General features: G+C 35.6%; 2 protein-coding genes across 3 annotated transcripts in view; one reads left to right on the top strand and one right to left on the bottom strand.

Annotated features, from left to right (window-relative positions):
- Positions 1-377: 377 nt before the first annotated feature.
- Positions 378-2,622, top strand: LOC112042809 (uncharacterized). Of its 2 annotated transcripts, XM_024077980.2 has the most exons (5): positions 399-562; positions 650-777; positions 1,116-1,263; positions 1,987-2,159; positions 2,411-2,622. In XM_024077980.2, exons 1-5 carry the CDS (start codon positions 495-497, stop codon positions 2,557-2,559), a joined length of 666 nt encoding a protein of 221 aa, XP_023933748.2. In that variant the 5' UTR covers positions 399-494; the 3' UTR covers positions 2,560-2,622. The 2 variants fall into 2 exon arrangements, with proteins under 2 accessions (XP_023933746.2, XP_023933748.2); XM_024077978.2 differs by having other exon boundaries at positions 378-777.
- Positions 2,623-2,968: 346 nt separating this feature from the next.
- The window catches only part of LOC112042803 (protein spinster homolog 1), a 46,532-nt gene continuing 32,143 nt past the window's right edge, over positions 2,969-17,357 (bottom strand). Inside the window, exons 4-11 of the mRNA XM_024077970.2 lie at positions 11,194-11,337; positions 10,460-10,742; positions 9,598-9,703; positions 9,243-9,374; positions 8,734-8,872; positions 7,695-7,834; positions 6,610-6,807; positions 2,969-5,387 (exon numbers count right to left, since the gene is read on the bottom strand). Coding sequence (XP_023933738.1) covers positions 5,227-5,387; positions 6,610-6,807; positions 7,695-7,834; positions 8,734-8,872; positions 9,243-9,374; positions 9,598-9,703; positions 10,460-10,742; positions 11,194-11,337 — 1,303 coding nt within the window. The 3' untranslated portion in view covers positions 2,969-5,226. The remainder of the gene's footprint in view (positions 5,388-6,609; positions 6,808-7,694; positions 7,835-8,733; positions 8,873-9,242; positions 9,375-9,597; positions 9,704-10,459; positions 10,743-11,193; positions 11,338-17,357) is intronic.

Genomic DNA, 17,357 nt, shown 5'->3' with positions numbered 1-17,357 from the left:
CATCAATCAGTAATCGAATATTCTATGTATTTGATCTGTGGATAGTCTAAGCAATGTGTTTGTTAGTTTTATGCCATTTAACTACACAAGCCGGCTTTTTTAGGGAGCTCTTTACACGACAAAAACGATTACAACAATGTTTCATCGATTTTGTAGCAACAGTTTTTATTAACGTCTTAGATCATAGATTTTTGATCTTTGCCAGAGGGGTAACGGTTAGCGAGGCAGTTCCTGTTATTTAAATGGTCTAAGGTATCAAAGAACATATTAATAGTTATGTTATACTCCGAGGAATCTGTGCAAAAGAGTAGAGCATATATAAAAAGTACTCTGTGCTGTGGACATAGATAATACACTTATACTCTGTGGAGTAGAGTAAGTTTAATCTGTTTCTGTAGGTGTGTTGTTGTTGTTTTTGAGAGATTTTTTACTTTTTATTTTCTTTTCCATTGGTACCGTATAATTAAAATATATTACAATCTTACTTTTAGTTGATGCTAAATGGAAATGCTTTACAGGTTTATCAGGTTTTCAGGGAAATAAAATATAAAGCTTTATTCCGGTACATCATAACCTTTAAACAACAAATTAAAATTACACCAATCTTTAAAACACCTATAAAACCGCTAATTTATTTATATTTATCAAGGAATCAAGTAAGTATGTCTGATTCATCAGAAGATGAGGATCTTTCTAAGTTCAAAGAGGCAGTAGATACATCGTTTGTGAAGTTAATTAATGAAAGTAAAGGCAAAACTTTGCAGTATAATAAAACAGGTATATTATTTACTACTTTTATTTTAAAACATCATTTGTTTCATTGTTAAGCTGATTTATAAGCCTTTTTGAAATTCTCAGGTATGCAGGTTTCCGCACAATATTTTACTTCGACGTTTGATTTATAAATGCACTTATCTGAAATGTTGGAGGTGCATGCTCGGGCCGAATTTGAACCTACGCTCTCCGAAACGAAGGCAGAGGTCATATCCACTAGGCTATCAGGGCTCTTACCATTATGGAATTAATCAATTGTGTAGTAACCTCACCATTTGTGTTCACTATGGATAGGTACTCTACAGATTACTTTTTTCTTAAATCAATTATTTTCATTTCAGAACAACCTCGCTCAGAGAGGTATTTAAAAATATCTTCCCATTACAATGATGTTAAAGTGCCCAAAGAAATGCAAAAATGCATCGGTGATAAAATATCAGCTATAATCAACAATCTGGTGGAATTTGTGGATACTGAACATAATGTAAAGTAAGTACCTACTTCCAGAGAGATGAATATCATAACATTCACCATGTGGATGGTGAGTTTATCTGTCTTCATGCATCCATTGTGTGACAGAGATCATATTTAATGCTTTTATTTATATAGAGATATTTAAAAGAAAGAAATATATTCAACAGCATAGTTAAATATAGTTAATAGTAGGCCTAAGAGCTCAATGTGATATCTTGTGAAGAGCAAATTACATATTGTCGACTAATCTCTACAAAAGAGAGTATATATTCAATTCACTCGCTATTGGTCAACAATGTCTTTCTTTTCACAAGATGTGTAGTTGACTCATTAGGCCTATTGATTGCAATCTCTTTTATTGTGACAATTTATACATTTGAACATTGATCAAATTGGATGTTATGCTGGTAAACATCACACAGAGCTACTAAAGTCCTTTTCTATGTGTATGTATATATTACTAGATAAAGCTAACAAAATCATCTACATGGATTATCCAAACACCTAGGTGCTGACTGCTGTGTCAATCTATCTATTGTTAAAACTGCATTAAAATCAGTTGAAAAAATCACTCTCTTTCATTGCATTAGGATGAAATTATTTCATTTATGCTGCTACTGGTCGACATTATGTTCTTTTCTCTTCACATTGTTATCAAAGTATGCTAGACCTACAGGTAGTACTATAATTATGATTTTACTATAATTATGATAAATAATAAGTTTTTACTGTTTCTAGAAAACACAAAATCAAAGGTGGTGTCAAACTGTTCAATGACTCTGAAGGCTATTTATCCTGCGAAGAGGTAAAAGATACATACACAGAAGCACATAATAGGAATTCGAAAAATGTTAACAAGTCATCCAGAAAGCGACTGCTGGATGAAGATGTCCAAGAGGCTGATGAAAGTGGTGAGTTATCATATTTCCTGTATGATTTTGATGAATACAATTTTGATTTTAATAATTAGCTGTTTCTAGCCAAGCGATTTAGCGTTCCAGTACGATGTGTAGAAACCGAAAGGTGTGTGAAGTTTCATCCTCCTAACAAGTTAGCCCGCTTCCATGTTAGATTACATGATCACTTACCATCAGGGAAATAAAAAATAAATACTAAATTGTTTTAGTTTGTGTTTAATCAAAATATTCTCATTTTATTGCAGTTAAAATTGAAGCAGCTGTAGTTACTGGTGATTTTGTACTGTCAAAAAAGGAAACTCAACATTGGTTGTCAAGGAGAAAAGAAAAACTTTTCAAGTATAAAGCGGTTGGAAAAAACAAAAATGTATTAATAGGGGTAAAAAATAGATAGATGGTACGAGTATTTATAGCACTGTAGAAAATTTATTTAAATAAATATTAACAAAATTTAAAATGTCTTTTCTAACTAGATGTTTTAAATATCTTATAACTTTGATGGCAATTTTTTACTTATAACTTTGGTTGATTATGGCATGCAACATGCAATGAATGCATTTGAACGTATATAAGTACTATTTAAAAAAAAAACATTTTTAATAATTTTTGTACGTCTGTCTGTGTTTATCCCGGCAAGTCTTTATGACCGCTGGGCCGATTTTGACGTGACTTTCACTTGCAGCTTGCTGACATTACAATTCATTTTATCATTTATATTGTTAGCTGATGTCTTAAGGAATAACTTGAACAGAAATGGACTGAAACTGATGGGCACAGCTAGTTAAATATAAATAAAACAAATGTTGTAACATAAAGAGAACTTTATTTACATTATAAATATTTACAAAATATATCAATATCACAATTAACTGCTTTTCGTTAATACGAGTGTATTATCATGATTTAACGTACAATCATCAAACGATTTTACGTTTCTGAGAACAAAATTTTTAAAGTTTTGTATAAATAAACTTCTTGTATCATTAAAGTTGGTACAAGAAGTTTATTGTATTTTGAGAATGTTATAAACTTCTCACATAATTTTATAAATATTCAATATTTCGGAACAGAATCTGAATATGAAGCATTTAAGTTTTGACAAATTAAATCTAATAGTAAGTAATTTAGTATTGCGTAAAAAATAATTTATTAGATGCTTGAAAAAATTTGAAATTTTTGAACTAATGTAATTTGTGGCGAATTGAAATTTCAAACTTATGTCTAAAGTTACTTAAAATAAATATAAAACTCAACTAAATTAAATTAAAACAACCTTATTAAATAACTTATCAAGGAGCCGTAATAGCTTTAAAAATATATTCGAGATTCGATAGGTTTACTTAGTGGCAAGAAAAAATAGCTGTTAGTTGGGAAAATAAATATATAGTGGGTTCAACTTAGTTTTAACGTTGGAATTATTGGGGATAGATGTGCCGAAATTAAACATTAACAAGTAAAAATTTAAATTAAATCTTGAACTGTTACATAATGTAATAAATAAAATAAATATATAAATAAAACAGTAGAGCTCCTGTATTGTGGACTTAATTAATAAAGAACTAGAACAAATCAGGAACTATCTAGAAACTGTAGTGTTTAGGCTACTTAGTTGAATTTGAGGAATTACTTGTTGGGAAACTGAAAGTACTGAAATAAGATGTCATGTAGCGTTTTTGAAAAGTAGTAAAGTTATTTTTGAGCATGTTTGTCATAATGAGATCGGAACAGTAATAATAAGATTCATAATAAAAATATTCTGGGCTTTACAAAATAAATAAAACCCGTTAAGTAATTTTTTTTGAAAAAAAAAATCGCCTTCCTTTGTTTTTGTGCAATGTTTGAAAATAATTCCAATGTTACCTGTCGAAATGTCAAATCTTATTATGTATAGGCTCAAAAAGGCAAAAAAAAAAGTAAATTAAGCTCATTGCTTGATTTGAATGTTGTATTATTTAATTACGTAGATACGAGTATTAATGACGATTGTAATTTATATTAGAAGCGTGCAAACTGTAACGTAGTCCAAAATTAATTTTAGATTAGTCCTAAAACATATAAAATTAAATATTTTAGTCAAAAATAAAACAACTACTAACAGTGCATGAGATTCAACTTATTCGAAATTTAAAATTAACGAATAACAAAATGGCGCATGGCATTCCGCATACATCTATATTAATAGAAGTTAATAGTAATTGTTCCAATGTGTGAGTATCAGGGCTCGTAAACCCAATGGTCCAACGCTTCATCTTTCACTGGTCAATGCAGAGTTATCGCATCCAGAAATCTTACTTTACAGAATTTTTCGCTTAGGAAAATATGTAAATATCCTTTTGTTTTGTAATTAAAAAAAATATGTGTCAGCTTCAACGTACGAATGGAGTTTACTCTTTCAGATCGAGTGTCTAAATAGGTGTATGTTGCCCCGTAGCATACACTATGTACGTCTCAATACCTACGCCTGATAAGTGAAAGGTGCGCAACCGAGGAGCAGCAGGTCGCGGTGAAAGGTGCGCACAAAATGCTAACGCTGTTATTCGTTTATCGAATTTTACTGCCCATATTTTTTTCATACCGGGGGCTATATATTAAAAATCGATTCATAGGGAGTAAACTCCAAAAATCAATAAAACTATTTACTGTGGCTCTCATTTGTGCAGTAAAACTAAAATAACAGATTCTTAGAAAATACGTAAGAATAGTAAAATACGACAAGTACGCATACAATTATTACAGCAGATGACAGTTTCAACTTTGGCGTTATAAGATAAATACGCCAAAGTCTCGATAACAATCAAATCAATCCTTTGTCAATATTAACACCTCTCCTTCCTTCTTTTTCTAAAGATTACATTAATGACGTCACAGGCATCTGCTATGTATTTACTCGTGTATTAAGCCCGTCCTGGGTGTGTGTAAAGACACCTATAGCAGTCTATCCTACAGAAGTATGAAAAATCTACAATTTCCATTTCCAGTAGGTGCTACGAAAGCTAGAAGTAATCATTCACTCAATCATTCATTCACTTTGGTCCATAGTTCATATATCCAGGCTACTAGTCTATAGTCTGCTGTTACTGTCATTGGCTCGTCCCGTCCGGACGGTGACCTCGTCTTGCGTGAACGCGCAGTTGTCCAGCCCGCTCGGCTTGTCGGTCGTTTCGGGTTGCTTCTCAATCTGACCGTCCATGAGGAACATTGTGAGGAAGAACAGGATGCTACCTGTGAAAAGACATCATCATCATCAATGACAACCCATATACGGCACGCTGTAGAGCACGAGTCTCCTCTCAGGATGAGAGGGGTTTATTTATTATTTATAGAGATGACATCTGACGAGGCCAAACGGGTGATCAGTCCTAAATCGACGGCCTCCGTGACGCAGTGGTATACGTGGTGGATTTACAAAACGGAGGTCCCGGATTCGATTCTAAACTGTGGCGATTGGGGTTTTCTTAATTATTGGTCCAGGTCTGGCTGGTGGGAGGTTTCGGGCGTGGCTAGTTACCACTCTACCAGCAAAGACGTACCGCCAAGCGATTTAGCGTTCCGGTACGATGTCGTGTAAAAACCGAAAGGGGAGTGATGATTTTCATCCTACTCCTAACAAGTTAGCCCGTTTTCATCTTAGATTGGATCATCACTGACCATCAGGTGAGTTTGCAGTCAAGGGCTAACTTGTAGAGAATTGCAGCAGTAGAGCAGTATTCCCCCTTCAAACCTCCCTATAGCCTTCATGAACCTAACATTATCCCCTATGGTGAAATTCGTCAGGTCTGCTTCATTTAATGTCCTTACCTAGTAACTCTCATCTTACCAGCGCGAACATGGGTCACTCAGCTATAAAGTGATAGGATTGGGTATGGTCGAGAGGGGTTATGTCAGACACTGACGATCAAGTAATCTCACATGCATGGCTTGACGGCATGGTCATGCACATCACGGCCAACACACGATCAGTTTTATCGGACGGATCAGACTGCAGACATGTGAGATTACTCGTCAGTGGTTGACATTAGGCTTCACACACGTAGAGAATTGACAATATTTTCAGGTATGGAGGTTTCCTCACGATGTTTTTTCTTCACCGTGTGAGACACGTGATATTTAATTTGTTAAAATGCATAGCTGAAAAGTTGGAGGTTCATGACTCGAACCGGAGTCGAACCTATGATCTGGGTATCGAAGGCAGAGGTCATATTCATCTATCCTTCTTTTTAACCGACTTCAAAAAGCAGGAGGTTCTCAATTTGCTCGGTACTTTTTTTTTATGTATGTATTCCGATTACTCGCAGACGCCTGGACCGATTTCAAAAATTATTTTTGTGTTTTAAACGGTATACTCCCCATTTGGTCTCATTGCCATCATGTCAAGATCTGATGATGGAATCCTGGAGAAAATGAGGAGAACTTTCAAAAATTTTAATCCGTTACAAAGACTTACTGATTCCATAGAAGCCAGCGTAAAAGATCATAATGGATTCTCTGTATCCGATAGCTTTGGAGACGGGGTCCACCAGGATAGGCAGGTTTCCACCGACGTTGTTCATCACGAAGAGGAACACACCCACAGTGGTGGAGCGGACAGATAGTGGCACTATTTCTACCAGGATAGCGAATACTATTCCGAACCACATCTCCGCTGGAAAGAAAATGGATGATTTATATATTTATTTATACATTGTGGTTTTTTAAAAGCATATATTTATGCTACGTTTGATTGTTTAGTAGGTTAATCTTGTTGTTTTTATCAACCCATATTCGGCTCATTGCAGAGCTCTCTTCTCAGAATGAGAGGGGTTAGGCTAATAGTTCACCACGCTGGCCCAATGCGGATTGGCAGACTTCAGACACGCAGAGAACTGAGAAAATTCTCTGGTATGCAGGTTTCCTCACGATGTTTACCTTCACCGATTGAGACACGTGATATTTAATTTTCTGCACACAATTGAAAAGTTAGAGGTGCATGCCCCGGACTGGATTCGAACCCACCACCCTCCGGAATTAGAGGCAGAGGTCATATCCACTAGGCTATCACGTATCAAAAAACCAAAGCCAGGTAAATTTGATTTACCAGTTATTAGCAACGTAAAAGTTGAAATACAATACAAGTTTGATTTAGATGACAATGCATTAGTTATGTACTGTCATGTAAATGACGCCCACTACGCGTGAAATTCAGAATTGTACTCAAATCCTGCGGGAACCATAATTTTTTTTGGGATAAAAAGTAGCGTATAGGTAGGTATTTATCTTTCAGTGAAGATCTCATTATATGGACTTTCACTGGAATATATTATAGACCAAAGTTCAAGAAAAAATCTCAATACTTTATACACTTGTAATTAAATCTTAAAAACAGGGGGAAATGCTTGAAGCTGAATTTCGGGAAAAGCTCGGCAAAAACTGCGAAATTCCGTACCTACGGAACACTCAGAGAAAACCCATGGTTCCCAAGGGATTTATGAACTACTGGATTCATGCGCACGAAGTCACGGGCGTCTGCTAGTATCTAATACGCGTACTTACCGAAGAAGTATGAAAACGCCAGGGTGATCATAGCCCACAGTGGACCAAAGACGACTGAGCCAAAGGCTGGTAGAGTGGAGATCAGCTGCGATATCGCGAGCACCAGTACTCTCGATCGTACACCCATTTTAGCTACGATTCTGAAAAGGTAAAATTAATAAATATACTTAGCACTTTCGCTACGGTACCTACGAGGTCAATTGACCTCGCACGCCTAACGTATTCTAGAGTTACGAGGTCGATGGACCTCGTACCGCACCACATACAGTTTTATTATGAGGTCAAAAAACCTCGTAACGCACTAGAGGAAAAATCAGTGCCGCAGCGAACGTGTTACACAATACACATATCGCTACTTAGCATCAATGTAAGAGTAAAGGCTGTGTTATAGGTACTAGGATAACTATTTTATCTTATATACCCACACCACTCTTAATACAGTCTTTAACATAAATAATCATTGCCTTTCTAATAAAAGAACGCACAATCAAGTAGAAAAGTTCACTTAAAAACTGGCCAATTTAGCTTTGACAGTTATAGAATTATTGGTAAAGAAAATTATACCAAAAGGCCTTTAAATATAGTCCAATATTCAATAAAATCCCAAATTCAGAGCAAATTTGACCTTCAGGATTGAATTTAAGGTTGAATTTGCAAATGCGACTACTTGAATTGATTGCCAAGAAGTTGTGTTTGGCACTCATTGAGTGGAGACGTTTTTTGGTCGCCGATTGTGCATTCACTTTTTATTACGAGATCGATGCATATAATGCAATTTTAGTCATATTTAATATATGTGGCAAAAAATCTTTAAAAAAGGAGAAGTTTTACTTCAGTCTAAACTCTACTGTATGCTTTAGAGTTTAGACTGACGTAAAACTTCTGTGAATGTTCATTCGCCTCGCCCGATTACATTTTTCGTAACACATTCACCAGGTTACCCCCCTAGTCAAACGCGCGTAAAGAAGGTTTACTTTAGAAAAGACTGCCTATTTGGTACAAATGAAAGTCCCAAAAAATAATTGATTTGATCACTCACTTGTCTGAGATGACTCCTCCAACGACCACGCCTACGGAACCGATGCCGACAGTGACAGCGAACAGCCACCAGCCGAGGTCCACGTCGGGGAAGTAGTCGCGGTAATACAAGTCAGCGTTGTACGCGAAACACATACCACCTGAAATATGAGACGAGACTTTATCTCTAATCATAGACGTATTAAAAAGTCCAGACACCATCTCCTGAACTAAATAGTGACGCACCATAACTCTATACTATGTGTGCGTAATTATTATCGTGAATCGCGGCAAACTTTAAAGAGTGAAACGAACTGTCACCCGCATTATGCTACAGCGCACGAGCTGTACCAGTTCGAATATTTATACGTACGTAATTTGTGAGGTTGTTTTGAAAATTCTTTTACCAATATAAAGCCACGTTACTTGAGAGTGTCATAGGCTATACTTTATCCCAATGTTCCTACGGGAACGGGAACTACGTGAGGCGTAAAAAAAAGTTTGTTATTAAGTATGTAGATAATATCTTACCACAATGTCTAATTGAGGCGGCAATGCATAACAGAATAATTCTAGGCTGAGCGATCACGTGCCAGATGGTCACTTGCGGCATCTTCTTGCCAGACTCCAACGTTGAATCTCCACCTTTGGTGTTGCCAGCACCTAATGTAAAATATTTTTTTTTGAAAAAATTAAACTGTTTTAATCATTTATTCAACGTATCTATTTGTATATCAAATGTAGTGTTCAAAGAATTGTACCTAATTATTGAAAATTATTGTAAAGTACAACACACAATGAAAGTCAAGATTTCTATTATTTGCGAAGTTAATTTACCTGTAACTCTATTTAAAATAACTCATTTTTAAATTGAATTAAAATTAACCTTCTTCGCCGATGGTAGTTCTGGGTGGTTCGCGAAGAGTCAGGAAAGTCAGAATGGCGATGACGATTCCTACAATGCCGGCTGCGTAGTAGCAAAGGCGCCAGCTCTAAAAAAGAATATGCGATAGGTATTCAAGTGGGATATAGGTAGGTAGATAATAGTGGTTAGAACTAAGGTGTAGGTACAGACGTTTCAGAAAGCATTTGATAGTAGGTACTCTTGGAAGACACGCGGTGCTGTGTTGGTGAAGGAACGTTGTTTAACGAAAGGAACCTTCACAGTATAAAGAATCCTTGCAATTTATGACTTTCAAAATAGGTTGATAATGAATAATACAAAACTATGTTCTAGGGCCGAACTTAATTCGAGAGGTATATAGCGTCGATCCACCTCGTACCTGCTAATAACTTAGGAACATAAGTACCTACTAATGAGCTACTAACATTCCCATTCCTAGCAATACGTATTAGCTCATGTTTTATGAAATGGCCAGTATTTATTTTTGCTATAATAGCAGGCAATTAAACATGCGGGTCACCTGATGTTACGTGATACTGCCTCAAAGGTACCAGAGGCATTGCTATTAACTGTGGGCCTTTGAAGTTTGACGGCATATTTGCCATATCTTTTAAATATGACCAATGTTTTCAATCCCTTTCAACTAGTTGGTAAAGACTGTGTTAGGAGTGGGTACGACAATAGTCCAATCGAACCAGAACCTCTCGGTAATTAGACCGACCCCTTTACTGTTAAACTACTGAGGATTTCTTTATCCGTTTCTCAAATGACGCCAAGTTAAACTTCCTACGAAAGATCGCAGTGGTAACTAAGATCACTAACAATTTATAAGTATAACACTTACCAGTCCCCAAACGTTCAAATCTGGGACATATCGTCCCACGGGGAAAGCGATACCGTATCCCCCATATATCCCCCAGTTGAATATCGACAGCACCAACGCTCTCTGGTGCTCCGGGAAGAGATCTGTCAGAATGCCGGTCGCCAGCGGGTTGCAACCCGACTCGCCTGCTGCCATCAGCATCCGAAGAAGCACCAGATGCCAGTACTCGGTCACAGTGCCCATCAAAAGGATCGCTATCACGAATATCGCTGTGCATATGCTGAGAATACGTGCTCTGTTGTATCTGAAACAAAATGAGATATTTTACAATTATATTTCTAACTAGTCGACGCAACGCGGTTTCACCAGCTTAGTAGCTTCCCGTGGGTATACGGGGATAAAATATAGCCTAAGACACTCAAAAATAACGTGGCTTCTAGTGGTACAAGAATTTTCAAAATCGGTTCAGTGCTCACCTCCACCTCTAAAATATTAGTATAGATTTGAAAACAGGTCTTCAATAGATACTATAATTTTAATGGGAGATAGAGGGTAGCATAAACGGCATAGGTCTTAATAATGGACACCAGTGGTGCTAGCATGACATAGTGAAGAAAAATAGATAAAATACCATCAGGTGAGATTGTAGTAAGTTGTAATAAATTAAAAAAAAAAAGATTGTCTATTTCTTTTTACGAGATTATCTCATTGGTTGCATGTGAGCGCCACATATTATAAATAAAATATATACTTACTTATCCGCAGCTACGCCCAAAATAACTCCAACGACTGTGAACACAGCCATGAAGGCAGGTCCAGCGAGCACCTGGTAGTCGATCCCCAGCCCGTTGTAGCCCCATTCGCAGTATCTGGTGCCATTGAGCGTGAGCGATTCGCATCTGAAACAAAATGTCTGATTATACTTTTTGCCAAAAGATTGCTTAAATAAATATATTTTTTTTAAATACAAGATTTTAGGTATAAGCGGTACGGTAAGGGCGCGGCGGCGGGGCATCACCACGTAATCGCCGCAAGGGTCTTGATTTCAGCGTACTAACGAAGTACGATCTGCGAGTAGCGACATCCGCAGCCTATTTCCGAGACGTCATTCATTTTACATCGTACTACGCCTATTGTTTTTAGAGATCCGTAGTCAACAAGGAACCCTTATAGTTTCGCCATGTTCGTCTATGTGTAAACCAAACTAAAAACCATCACTGTATTCGTAAGTCGTCATTGAAGACGTAAAACTACGGAACCCTACACTACTCGTAGCCCAATATACTCTTGGCCGTTTTTAAGAAACAAGCTTTCAAAGTGGCGTAATGTTATTTTTCGCATGTTTTCAGGAGAAATAACTGCTCTTCTTACTCGGCATAAAATAAGTGGGCTGCCATCTTTGAAAGTTCGACATATTGGTTATTGACGACTAGGAAACAGTGTAGTCACAACTAGATATTTAAATTTATTATTTATTATTACTTGTCTAATATAGATCAAGTTCAAATACACACCTAGAGGCTGATAGTTGGACCTTGAATTAAAATATGATATATCTACATTAATTAATGTTAATCCACTGAAGGGCGTCCGCTAATACTACTCGTAGCACGCTCGTGTGTTTGTCTGTGTCGAGGAAAACTATGGAAAGTTGCCCGTAAAGCTTCGTTCATTATAACATTATCACTTCTAACTCTTTTGTCATCTGAGAAAACTGTATTCTTATCCGTTTAGTAATAGTTGCAGAAAAGTCGACGAATAGGCAGCCAGACAGATGAAAATTAAAAAAAATCAGTATAAGCTTTAAAAGCACTTCTAATACGCTTTTGATTTTTCATTATTTTTACTTGTCTAGTAATTATATTTAAATGAATTAAATTTCATTAATGTAAACACCTTATACATGCATGTAATGACAGGCGTTTTCTACCTTCATTTGTAATTTGTTTGTTGATAAACATTTCACATCGAGTTTGACTTTAGTTTAGTATCATAATTATGTAGGTGGGTATTTGATATTTACTCATGATGCATAAGTACACCAAATCAGATAAAACGAAAAATTAGTTTATACCTGATAGGTACACTTGTAATGTAAGTAAGTACCTATCAGGTAAGTAAGTATCTAGTACCAACTTACACTTGTATCTCATTACGCACATGTGCCGTAATGTAAAGTAAAATGCACATGTACTGTAATGTACTATAAAACGTCGTCATCACTTCATCATCCATCTAAAAACGAACGGTACTTTTTTAAACCTTAGCAAAAAGTTTTTATATCAGAAAAACGCTCAACATTTTATGAATAAAATTAACTTTGTTAGATAAAATATATCTGTAACAGAGACACAAAAATATTATCTGTATCAAAATTTCATCAAATGGAAAACAGGCATAGATGTAAATTAATTTTCAGAAAGTATGTTTCCTTGAAAATGTGTTATAAAACGTAGTATGACATACGTGCGCTTTGATAATTACAGCCTCTGCTTCCTTACTATAGCTTTCGCCTTTGGCTCGAGCTGCAATATCGCCTCGGCTGTAATTTTCAACTTACCGCAGTTCATTATATAATTGAGTGTACTATTTTAGTGCACCTACAGTGTGTATTACCTATTATTATAATGCCACGAACATAGGACACGAAACCTATCGGACATTGTATCTGCAAATAAAAACTCCATACAAAAAGCAAAGTGCAAATCATTTTGTATCTTGATTTGAATAGCTCCTGTTGGAAATAGAGCTACTCGGCTCTGTTATTGAACTTTTTGCTTATGGACGTGATAGAAAGGAATATAATTGTAAGGTGTATTTGTTAGTAGGATCAGGGTATGCGCTAGTAAGAAAAAATAACCAAACTGGAAAAATATGCATTTAATAAGCATTAAGATAAACATCTCTTAGTGTATGCGTGCATGTATTGACATCAGAAGCAGATTTAAAGAGAAAACACTATTATTTAATGGAAACCTATCAGGTCTAACAATTCCCACTAAGAATGTTACCAATAAACCCTCGAGTGGCAGAGGATACCCTAGAGTGAAGTTCCGACTTGTGACCGATGGATGTAGGTTTAAAGACGTCTTTTAAAACTTGTTAACACTCCCCTGCACCATTCAAATCATTCTCCCCATCCATCCCAAAATAATATATAAAGGATTATCCAACAAATGGTGTGGACATGTCGAACGTCAAGGTTTGTCTAAAAATTCAGTGCAGAAAGCTTTATTTTGTAAATTCATAGGTAATAAATATTTATATGTTTTAAAAATGCTCTACTTTATTAAAAACGTCTAAATAAACTTTACGAAACATAAATTATTAAAAGTCTGTTATATTCAAATTCAAAATTCATTTATTTCAAGTGGGCTTTTCAAGCAGTTTTGAAACGTCATGGCTGTCCGTCCGTAGTGATTTAAACTTTGACCCTACCACTTTCAGTCAAACTTTGTCCACTGATCGAGCAAAAGGTTTTTTTTAAAAGTTAGTTCGTCAGCTTTAAATTGATCGATCAACAAATCGCTTCAAACCGCATGAATATTTATTAGGCATTCCATTACCTCAAAGCCTTCACATTTTGAACAAGTATGTTCAATTGTTCATAGTTATAACTTATATAATATAGGGAACTCCTACAATAATGTTGGTAGCCCTTACGAAATGGCAAATGTGACGTTTTTGTCCATACAATAATAATTATTGTCGGCATCATGCCGGCATCAACTTTTCAAAGCCTTGAGTATTAATTAAAATTTGACAATCTATTATTATTAGTACAAATTACATAGGCCATATGTGTAACATGAATCAATAGTTACATAATAAACTGTAACGTACTTCGTTACGAAAAATACATTATTATTATGCGTCCTATTCTTATTAATGTAATACCTACTATTCCAAATATGTGATTTTGGTTGGTGGGTCCTGACATACCTAAAAGTAAATTCCGCCCCACAAAATGTAATATCTAATATCGAATCTCAGACTTCTTATTAATATCACTATCGTTTGTGTTGACTTTTTTACCTACTTACTTAATTAAAATGGGTTCACTGACTGCTTTAGCCTTGTGTAAAGTTAACTATAAATGATATCTCTATTACGTAGATAGTGATCATGTAAATTGTTCACAAAGGTTCTCAAATGGGCCAAGTGATTATTTGCCGTGTTTATCATGCTCTCGGACATTTTGATTACGAGATACGATTGAATCGTTTATTTTTATTTATATCGTATCTATTCAATAAAGATTTAATTTATTTCTATATTTACGCTTAGGTAAAGTATGTAGTTGTCCTAAAAGCAAAATTTTGTTATAACAGTAAGTAGGTACCTACTTATATAATTAAGAAACAGAATGTCCTGCAGGCACATATTGTTATTTATAAAGAGAGCAGGACTATAAGCAATGGCGTGCACAAGTATTTTAACTAGGGTATGCAATATTCGTACAAATAATACAAAATAGAAAATTCCTTCCTCAATCAATAATGATTCTTTAGGGTAGGCAGTGCAATTTTGGATCTATGAAGTGCACGACACTGTATAAGAACTATAGACGGAAGGGAAAGGTCAAAAGGCAAAAAATGTTAACAGTACCTACTTATTTAAAATTTTACAAAAAAATATTTCTCTTAGGTAGGTGATGATAACTCTTACCTACCTAAACCAAGAAAAACAGTTAGGCCGCCTTCAAACATATTCAACTCTCAAATATCACAAAAACTGAACTGAAAATAAACCGATTTTTATAAAATTTACACTAATTGTATCCATAGATCAACACAAAAATGAAAACAATAGTAACCCTGAAACCGAAATTTTCCGTCGTCGATTACTTTTTGGCGACAATACTAAAAATAAAAAGCTCAAGGTCTATTTAGACGCCTGTTACACGCTTGGATCAAGTAATTAAATAAGATATTGAAAAGCTTAGTCATACAGTGATACGCAGCCTGCAACGATCTTGACCATGAATTGTCCCAAGGTCAAAAATTACCGCATAAATACCTACTGCAATAACTCGATGAAATCGACTTGTTAACTTAGGTATTAAACAAAGAATTATTGTACTAGGTACCTACCTAGTACCTACTTCAATAATTCTTTGTTTAATACCTGGGTTAACAAATCAATTTCATAAGACTTGTTATTCTTGTGAAGGATGTCGAAAAATGTAGAAAAAACGTTAATGTGGGATTACAAAGCTTCCTTATTGTATAATTATACCGACTACCTGATGCCTCGCGGTTTCACCCGTGTAGTTCTGTTCCCGTCTGAATATGGGGATAATATACAACAATTAATAAATATACTCGTATATAGATAAGCTTAAGACACTCACAAATAACGTGGTTTTCTATTGGTAAAAGATTCTCAAGTCCAAATCGGTTAAAACCAGAGATTACACCCTACAACAAGCCTACAACCTCAAAAAGTTTAAAATATGTAGGCAATGGGCAGGGCACATAGTTCGAAGAGCCGATGGACGTTGGGGTCCCAACGTCCTGGAATGGTGACCCCGCTATAGAAAGTTTTAGACTAATCCAGTGTTGGTCAACCCCCACCAGGTAGACTGACGACATCAAGCGAGTCGCAGGGATTCGCTGGTTGCAGGCGGCTCAGGATCGTGATGTTAGGAAGTCTCTACAAAAGGCCTATTTCCTGCAGTGATGATGATGATGATTTATTTTACATAATTTAGAATATATTATTATGTCATTGCTTTAAACAGTGAAGTTCGGTATACAAATGATCCCTAAATCCAATTTATGTGATTCCATTAATTCTAATAAATATCATAATGAAGTCCTACTAGTATATCAATATTAATGTAATGTTGAATCCCATTCCCAATCTCCAATTTATCAAAGTCGGCAGCCCTTTTGAGCTTCTTTTAATTGTTTCAAACGATGCTATACACTATCGTCGCAGCAATCTATTTTGTAATCAAGATGCTTTAACAAGGATGAATAGTCCAGTCATTGTGTTTAATTTATTACTAGTACACTAATTTATTACTTACTGTCTGATGCTAGCGACTTCGCTCACGTATTTATTTATTAACCGACTTCAAAAAGGAGGAGGTTCCCAATTCGGTCGGTATTTTTTTTTTTTTTATGTATGTACACCGATTACTCAAAGACGCCTGGACCGATTTCAAAAATTATTTTTTTGTTTGAAACGGTATAGTCCCCATTTGGTCCCATTGCCATCATGTGAAGATCTGATGATGGAATCCTGGAGAAATTGAGGGGAACTTTCGAAAATTATATGGGTGTCTAGTGTGTTTGTATACTTTTCCATTTAGTACCTACTTATAAGCACTACAATTTCATGAAGGTTTAAAATCGATCTGATGATGGAGCCATAAAACAGACGAGGGAACTCCTCGGCGATTTACAGCAGTTACCTTGTGTTTGGGCTTGATTAATTTGTATTAATGAGAACTTTCCACATAGATAGGTTGTGACTGTCATTTGTGATGAAGACCAAGGACAATTAAGGGAACTCCTTAACAGTTTACAGTAACTACCTTGTGTTTGGCCTTGATTTATTCGTATTGCTGAGAACTTTCGACCTAGATGAGTTGTGTCTGTTATTAGGGGTCTGATGATGAAGACCAAGGTCAATTAAGGGAACCCCTTAACGGTTTACGGTAGCTACCTTGTGCTTGGGCTTGATTAATTTGTATTGCTGAGAATTTTGTACCAAGATGGGTTGTGACTGTCAGTAGGGGTCTGATGTATTCGTTTGAGATGAAATTTTACACTAAAAATGGAAAAATAATAAAAATTTTAATAAAAAAAATACAACCGACTTCAAAACCTAAAAACGTACGCACTAAACTAAAAAGTGAAAAATAACATCATAATATGTTCTACCTGCTGATCAGTATGAAGGCGGTGCT

The sequence above is a fragment of the Bicyclus anynana genome, chromosome 8 (assembly GCF_947172395.1).
Source record: "Bicyclus anynana chromosome 8, ilBicAnyn1.1, whole genome shotgun sequence".
In the NCBI taxonomy this organism is placed as follows: Eukaryota; Metazoa; Arthropoda; class Insecta; order Lepidoptera; family Nymphalidae; genus Bicyclus; species Bicyclus anynana.
This window is presented reverse-complemented; position numbering and strand designations above follow the sequence as displayed.

What these genes read in the sequence shown, in the direction of transcription:
- LOC112042809 (XM_024077978.2), top strand. Translation starts at nt 495, where the DNA reads ATGCTAAATGGAAATGCTTTACAGGTTTATCAGGTTTTCAGGGAAATA. An exon ending in TTTGCAGTATAATAAAACAG is followed by an intron (nt 778 to 1,115) that starts GTATATTATTTA and finishes TTTTCATTTCAG; the next exon opens with AACAACCTCGCTCAGAGAGG. An exon ending in CCAAGAGGCTGATGAAAGTG is followed by an intron (nt 2,160 to 2,410) that starts GTGAGTTATCAT and finishes ATTTTATTGCAG; the next exon opens with TTAAAATTGAAGCAGCTGTA.